The sequence below is a fragment of the Rhincodon typus genome, chromosome 2 (genome assembly GCF_021869965.1).
Source record: "Rhincodon typus isolate 14 chromosome 2, sRhiTyp1.1, whole genome shotgun sequence".
Taxonomy (NCBI): Eukaryota; Metazoa; Chordata; class Chondrichthyes; order Orectolobiformes; family Rhincodontidae; genus Rhincodon; species Rhincodon typus.
Window position 1 is genome coordinate 96601396 of NC_063333.1, and position 8632 is coordinate 96610027.

The 8632-nt window shown below is 41.9% G+C and overlaps 1 protein-coding gene across 2 annotated transcripts in view; it reads right to left on the reverse strand.

Moving 5' to 3' along the window:
• Positions 1-272: 272 nt before the first annotated feature.
• LOC125486716 (3-hydroxyisobutyrate dehydrogenase, mitochondrial-like) overlaps positions 273-8632 on the reverse strand; it is a 39140-nt gene continuing 30780 nt past the window's right edge. Inside the window, exon 3 of one of the 2 annotated variants that reach the window (XM_048615493.1) lies at positions 273-360. In XM_048615493.1, coding sequence (XP_048471450.1) covers positions 328-360 — 33 coding nt within the window. In that variant the 3' untranslated portion in view covers positions 273-327. Of the gene's footprint in view, positions 361-1803; positions 1828-8632 lie in introns of those variants that run through there. The other variant, XM_048615503.1, reaches the window with a different exon arrangement.

Below are 8632 nucleotides of genomic sequence, written 5' to 3' on the forward strand. Positions count from 1 at the left end.
ATCTGCAGTTCCTACTATCCCTAGTGCAATTGTCAGGGTGTTGACATGGATACAGCAAAGCCTTGGGCCAATGTGTTCAGCCATACATTTTAATAATGCAATGAACTGAATTGGTTGAAAATTCACTTCACGTCTGTGATAGTCAAGAACTTGAAGCACAAAGAGTACAATAACACTCTCAGTTCTCCCTTTACTTGCAGTGCCAAAAGCAGAGTTTCGAAACAATGCCAAGTAACCTTGAAGCAGTGTTTTGTTTAAATGCCGAGATTCTTCCGATATTTCATGGTTGCATAGTGTTTTTAATAGTCATGGTCAGAGTGGAGTCGATCAAGTTTTCCACGTTATTGTGTCTGTTCCAATCTACATCAGAAAAGGTTAGGGTTAGTCACTGTGCCTAGAGTAGTTTACTGCAACAATGTGCAAGGCCGAATAAAGGTTTGCCATAGTTGGATTTAGGAATGAGTCAAATTCAGCTAACAGACTAATGATGCACAAACACGCATCTACTGGCAACCGTAATATGGTGGAGTTCAACATAGTACTTCAAAAAGAAAAACAAAAAGCCAAAAATGTGCTAGATTCAGGTAAGCTGACTTAAAAAGTGATGCACTCAAGTTGCCCACAACAAGTTGGGCTGATTAGTTAGTAGACAAATGGCAAAACCAAAAGGGGCAACTGTTCCAGAAAGAATGCCATATGATTGCCTATATGCAGGCCAGGGCAGGATGGACACCTGCCTCATCAGTCTGAGCCAGGAGATGGCCCTTGACACTATATCGCACTCTTACATCAGGGAAGTGTCCTCCAAAAACAGGTTTTAGGGATGAAATCCACACTTAGATCAGACTGCACCAATGATGTTGGTGTAGAGCAGTCTCAATCGTCAGTGCGAATCAGTTCTGGAGTCAAATAGGGCTGCCACTCTCTCCTGCCTTGTTTGTACCATACAGAATCTTTTGCCAAGTCCATCCAGATGGACACAAGCCCAAAAGTGTGACAATTCCAGGCAGTGGAGGCCTGCAGGTCAAAGTCTCCTTCGAACATGTGCGACATAGTCATCTCCTGCTCAGATTCACCATCTGTGTACATAGACTCAACAGCAACCATGCCCAGTTCCAACTGGCCTTGGGAGCCACGATCTTTGGGAACTGGGTTGACTGATCTTTCATCGTCAGGCCACATTACCTGAAAGTGCTGGGAACATAATTTGGAGGGGCTGGCCGGTGCGCAAAAAAAAAAAAAAAAAAAAAAAAACAACACAACACACAACAACAACCACCACACTTAGAATCAGCATGTTGCCAAATTGAGGCAGAAACTGGGCATTTGGAAGCACTGATCCCTCTCCACTGCAGGTAAAAACCTGCTTATCAGATTTGAAATATTGTCAGTATTGCAGAACATTGTGCAGGTCTCGCTTATTCCCCAAGCCAGCTGCAGTCACCGAGTCATCTTCCACTTCATCTGAAGGTCAAAGACGGACTGTGTCTGCAGAGACATCATGTGCAAAACACTAGATAATTTTGGGGAGGGAGGGGTGGAGAACCATATACCTAATGCCACCGTCATCCTGATGGCTAGCTTGTGTGCAGTTGCATCAAGCTGTGTATAGACCCGTGGTACTGAAACACCAAGTATCATTATGAACTGAGGCTCCACCTGTCCCCAGTGTTACAGCTTGGATCTGGCCTCGTTGCCATGGAATACTCCAAGTCGTTTGAATTGTGCTGTATCGCCTGTGCCTCGTGGAAGAAGTTTCAAAGAAAAACACCATTAACTACAAGTCCAAGTCCATCAGGCAATGGTCACCGCAGTGTCCTACAGACCCTGTGGGGAAGAAAAAAAAAAAAGTGGGGGAGGATCTGGTTGCAGTTTCCTGAGCAGACTGTCAAAGTATTTTGGTAGAATGCATATCAAAATTTACACCACGATAATAAAATCAGAAGGGTGGCCAGAAGCAACGTGTCATCCTTAAAACCTTATCACAATAACGTTGCCAATCAAAATAAAGGAAATGGAAAACATGCCAAATGATTACGTTGGATCAGCAACTGAAGGAGAATAAAGAAAGGAGGTTTCTATTTGAGAGATGCAAAAGAAACTTGCACTGAGTCAAGAGTGCAACAAAGTTAATGGCAGCAAATCCCTGGGACCGGATGGTTTCTTTCCTTGGGTTTGAAAGTAAATAGTTGAGAACACTGGAAGATTTGTAGCTTTGGTGTTTGCAAAGTTCTTTGGTTCGGACGTGTTCCTTTGGATTGAGAATCACACTGTCAGTCACTTTTTCCAAAAAAAAAAAGGACACAAGAGCAACCAGGGAAATGTAGACCAACAAGCCTAATATCTGTCGTCACAAAGTTGCTAGGATCTACTAAGAACAGTTGGTAGAGACCACCCAGTCAAGCCTGTTCTACTTTTACCTAGAACGATAGACATTTCATGTGAATGATAAGCTTTGTTGGTAATTTCAAAAAAAATTACTGTGGTGTCAGTAATTTGGTAGAATGCCTCATCACAAGCACTAAGACATAGTTTGGTTGGTGTTGAGAAGGGCACTGTCCATCAGATCCTTAACATTCACCCGGATTCTCTGGTCCCCACATGCTGCCTTGAAAGCAGCTGTGCTGGTGAAGAGACCGTTACACGTCTCCTTCTGGAATGTGCCTTTATAAACAATGTCTAGAGAAAGATGCAGTGGTTTTTGTCAAGGTTCATCTTGAGCAGTTCTGTGACGCAGGACTCTGTGCTCTATGGGCTGTTGCCCGAGTATCACACCAAGACAAACAGACTGCATCTGGGAGGATCATCAATTCAGTGATAGAGGCTCTTTGGTCTGCCGAAGAGAGTTGACCTCAACCAAATGCTGCAGACTGGCACATTCCAAAGGTCCAGGACTACTTGCTGAGGGATGCACTGAAGCACCCAAGGCCAACGTCTAAAGTCTTTAGTAACCACCATCTAAAAAGGTCTTTCTGGCAAAGTACAAGGATCTGTTCAATTGTCAGACCCACTCAGTCCCTCAAAAATGAGCAAAAAAAAGTTTCCTCCATAAATAGAAAATGCCTCACTTTTGCAATTGTAGAGAAGTTCTGATAAATCAAAATTCCAAAGTTTTGTTTGTTTGAGGTTTCTCCCCCTGTGCAAACAATATACACAACTGATTTAGACCTTTATGTACTTGTGATTTTTCTTCAAAATTAATCTATGTAAGTACAAAAGAGAAAACTGTGATCCAGATCAGGTTTATACCCCAAAATTGCAATACTTCTACATTCTATGATGGGGAAAACAAAAAGCCACTGAGCCTAGACTTGGCTCTGCAAAATATTAACAGGTACAACTCTGCAGAGACTGTTATTTATATGAACTGTAACCTTTGGATTTTTGAGATTCCATGGTAAAAAATTAAGCCTGTTTCATTGGAGTTTAATGCTACACCAAACCAAATCAAAAAATATCATTCATGTTACAATTATACAATGGATGCTTTGTTAAGAACAAAAAACAATAGAAATGTAATCAACATGAATTTGTGTAGAATTATGAAAATAAAACATTTATAAAAACAATTAGCAATAAAAGTGAAACAATGAGAAAAAAATTACTTGGAGGCGGCTAAGATGGGTCACCCACTCAGCATTTCCTGCCGACGATTGTTGAAAATGCTCCAGCCTTATCTTTTGCGCTAATGTGCTCGGCTATTCCATCATTGCGGATGGAAATATTAATGGAGCTTCCTCCTTCTGTGACTTGTTTAATTGTCCACCACCATTCACAACTTGATGCGGCATAACTGCCGAGTTTAGATCTGATCCATTAGCTGTGGAATCACTTAGCACTTTCACTTGCTGCTTATGCTGTTTGGCAGGCAAGCAGTTCTGTTTAGTAGCTTCACCAGGTTGACCCCTCATTTTTAGGTATGCCTGGTGCTGCTCCCAGCATACCCTCCTGCACTCTCCATTGAACTAGGTTTGACCCCCTGGCTTGACGGTCATGGTTGAGTGGGGGATATGCCAAGCCATGGGGCCGCAGGTTGTGCTGGAGTATAATGCTGTTGCTTTTGATGAACTACAGCACCTCACTGATACCAGTCTTGAGTTACTCAATCTGTTTGAAGTCCATCTCATTTAGCATGCTAATAGAATTCCCTCCATCACGTTATGTGACCTCAATGTGAAAGTGAAACTTTGGTCGCCTCATGGACAGTGTAGTGGTCAATCTTACCACCTTGGACATGGACGGATACAGCTGCAACTGGCAGATACTGGATCTCGTCCTGAGCAATATGTTTTTCCCCACTTGTTGGTTTCCTCACCACCAGCTGTAGGACCAGTCTAGCAGCAAGTGTCCTTTTGGACCCAACTGGCTTGATCAGTAGTGCTACGGTCAAGCCACTCTGGGTCGTGGACACAGAAATCTCCCACCCAGATTAGGTCTTGTATCTTGCCACCCTCTGTGCTTTCTTCAAGTGTTGTTCAACTTGGAGGAGTACTGATTCTTCAAATGAGGAAAACTATACGTGGTAATAGAACAACATTTCCTAGCACATGTTTAGCTTAATACCATGAGATTTCATGGAGTTCAAAGTCAACATCAACTCCCAGGGCAATTCTCTCCTGACTGTATACCTCTGCTGGTGGGACAGGACATATCTAGGGATGGCGGTGACACCCAGAACATCATCATAGCCACAGAATCATACCTCACAGACAAAGACAGGCTGTTGCTCAGCTAGTCTGAGACAGCTCTGCCAATTTTGGCACTTGTCCCCCAATGTCACCAAAGAGGACGGTGCAAAGTCAACAACACTTTCTGCTGTTGTCGATGCCAGGTTGCCCATCCAGTTTCATTTCTTTGTTGAGACGTCGTAGTATTTCATACAACTGAGTGGCCTACTTGGCCATTTCAGTAGACACTTGAGAATAAAACACATTACTGTGGCCCTGCAATCACACGTAGGCCAGACCAGGTGAGGATGGCCTATTTCCTTCCATGAAAGGCATTAGGTGAATCAGAGGGGTTGCAGGTGAACGGCAGCGAGAGCAAGAGCTGGGTGTCTCAGTTCCACAATGGAATTCAATGTCTGGAATGTTCCAGAGGATTCAGGTCATCCTTCCTGAATCACAGGTTAGTATGCAGGTACAACACAATCAGGAAAGCTAACAGAATGCAATGTTATATTGTAGGTGGAAGTGAATGCAAGAGGAGGGAGGTTATGTTTCAGTTATACAGGGTGTTAGTGAGACTACATCAGGGGTACTGGTCACCATACTTATGGACAGATGTTGAAGCTTTGAAAGTAATTCTGAGAAGGATTACTGGACTAATACCTAGCATGGGCAGATTGACTTAAGGGGTAAACAGGCTGGATCTTTATACCCTGGCCTGCAGAAAATTCAGGGGTGCTTTAATTGAAACACAAGATCCATGATCAGTGGATGGGGAAAGGATGTTTCCTTTACTGGGAGAATCTAGATTTAAGGGTTTTAGTTTAAAAATAAAGGAGTCATCCATTTAACAGATGAGGGGAAAAATTTTGACGATTGAGAGTCATTGGAATTCTCTGCCTCAAAAGGCAACGGATGAAGAATCTTAATTTTTTTAGGACAGAGGTCGATAAAGATCATCAAGGATATGCAGGAATGTAGAATTGAGGTTAAAATCAGATCAGTCATTATTTTATTGGATGACAGAACAGATGCGAACGAACAAGTGGCCTACTCTTGTTATTTGTTCTGGTCTCTCAAACTCCTAGCTCATGTTGGAGTTAACAGAATACAACAGAAACTAATTCATCTGATTAGGAAGCCATAGAATAGTGATAATGGGCAGATACACTACTTGACAGGTTGTTGCCACAATTGGAGTTACCATTCAACTGCAGCTCATATTTCATGACTTGTATGGCACAAAAGGCAAAAAAAAATGCAGATGACAAAATCATGCACATTATGAACAGTGCCACTGGAAGCAGGAATTATAAAATGGTAAGTTAAACAAATAAGCAAAACTGGCAAATGGATGTCAAAATAGGCAAATGCAACATAATACATTTTGGACAAAGCAAAGCAAAGGACAAAACTGTTTTCCAAGCAAAAATGTTAGGCAGTCCAGAAAGACTTGGATACCCAGGTACACAGATCATTAAAATGTCATGACCTAGTGCAAAAAAAAAAAAAAATCAAAAAACCTACATTCTGTTTGCCTTTCACATTTACAGTAATAGGCAGAGGTCGACAGATTCTTGTTCAACACTGAGGTTATCAGGACTGGGTGGGAATGTGAAATTCAAAGTGCCAAATAGATATATCACAACTTTATTGAATGGCAAAACAGGTTTAAAGGTCAAATGGCATTCCTCAGTTCCTAGTCTAGACATTTGATTCAAGAGGATAGAAACTGTGCTTCAAATACAGAAAATACTGGTCAGACCACACCTGCAGTCTGCTGAGCAGCTCTGGACACTCCACTTTGGGAAGGATAAACTGGAGAGAGCGCAACTCATTTTGAACGAATGTCACAAAGTCCAAGCATTAAAATATGATGATAAATCAGACAAATTAGGATTGAATTTGCTGGAATTCAAAACAACCGGTCATAGTTTTAAAGATATTGAGGAGGAACATTTAGGGTAAAACAGCAACATTACCTTTTTCTTTTAAAAAAAAGCACCTCGTAACCACAGAACCTCAAGTGCCATATTGCCAGCAAAGCTCTTGTGCAGGATACCCACCAAAAAGAAGAAATATGGCAATTAATTTGCACACAGCAACATAATGACGACCAAATGAACAGTTTTGTGATGTTTGTTGACAAAACTATTGGTCGGACCAGTGAGAGTAACTTGCTTACTCTTCTTCAAAATTCTACCATGGAAACTCTTTACATACACCTGGCTGGGCAGACTTGGACTTAACTGTCATGAATCAAGCTCACAAAACGAATGGGAATTTGGTCAACTTCCTTAATGTCTTCTGCCATTTGTAGAATTGTACTTGAGCAAGTCATTACCCTTCAGAGAAGGATAAACAGAGAATGTTTTCTTTCTCCCCCCCCCCAGAATGCTAATATTTTCGCTCTGAACAGTACTATTCCTCAAGACTTTTTTTATAATTCCGAGGTGTGGCAGTTGCTGACTCAGCAGCATTTATTAGCCAACCATAGCTGCCCTCAAAAGATGATGGTGCGCTGACTTCTTGAGCTACAGCAGTCCATTTAGTGTAGAAAGATCCACAATACTAGGATTTTGAAAAAAAACACTGAAGGAATGGCAATACATTTCCAGGTCTCAATTGTGTCTAGCTTAGAAGGGAAATTGCAGGTGGTGTTACTTCCTTTACGTGGCACTGGTTGCAGATTTGGAAGGGGCTGTCCAAGGAGCCTTGGTGAATTTCTGCAGTGCATCTTGCACAGCACACACTGCTTGGCAATGAATATTAGGGGTGGAGGGAGTGGATATTTGGAGATATGATGCCATTTAAGTGGGCTGCTTTGTCCTGGATAGCATCAAGCTTCTTGAGTGTTGCTCGAGTTGCACCCATCCATGCAAGAGGGGAGTATCCCAACAAATTCCCAACATGTGCCTTCTAGATTGTGGATAGGCTTTGGGGAGTCAAGAGCAATATTCCCTTTAAGTTGCACATGCTCTGATGTTCTGCCAATGGAAATCAATGTCAGCACTGACTTCAGATTGCAGAAATTGCTACCACGCACAGGTCTCAGAAGCCCATGTGGCCAATACAAAAACAAGGGAAAAACACTAGTTAGGAGCGGAGTTACTCGCAACAAGATTCCAAGCCTCTGACCTGCTGCATTGGGACATGGATTTCAGCATCTGAAAAATCACAAACAGTGCTGACCATCGAGATATCAGTGAACATCCTGACTTCTGACCTCACAATGGAGGTAAGGCCATTGCTGAAGCAGCTGAAGATGTCTGGACCTAGGACATCACCTGAGGAACTCCAACAGAGATGCAGTGGAGTTGAGATGACAGACATCCAACAACCACAACCATCTTCCTTTGTTCCAGGTATGACTCCAACTAGTGGAGAGTTTGCCCCCAAATCTAGTTTTGCAAGATTCCTTGATGCCAAGAGCACTCATTCTTCACCTTAATACCTCAAATTCTGTAGCTGTAACATTATGTTCTGCATTCTGCTTTATTACCCAGATTTCTCTGGTTAGCACACAAAATACTTCTCTCTGCATCTCGGTACATGTGACAATAATAAATCAAACTTTAAAAAGTTATAAATTGTACTCGTTATTAAATGGGAAGATTCAGATGTAAACTAACTGCTTGGAATCCAGTTAAATTTTAAATAAAAAAAAACTGGAAACAAACCCAAGCAATGTTCAATAATCAATTGTCAAGAATAAATTTGCACGAACATCACAACCCCAGTATGATTAAACCAACAGACAGCTATCCTCTGCCACAGATCTGGTTTTAGGATATCCAGAATATGAACATGTTCTCAATTTGACCCTTTCCAAGGCTGGCCTTGCATTAGCCACATTCCAACCAAAGGCACTAATCCTACTTGCACTCATTTCTAAAGATAAAAGGACTGTCACTAATTTGACCAGTTTTCTAATTATCATTTCATGAACTCCATTCTTACTCGAT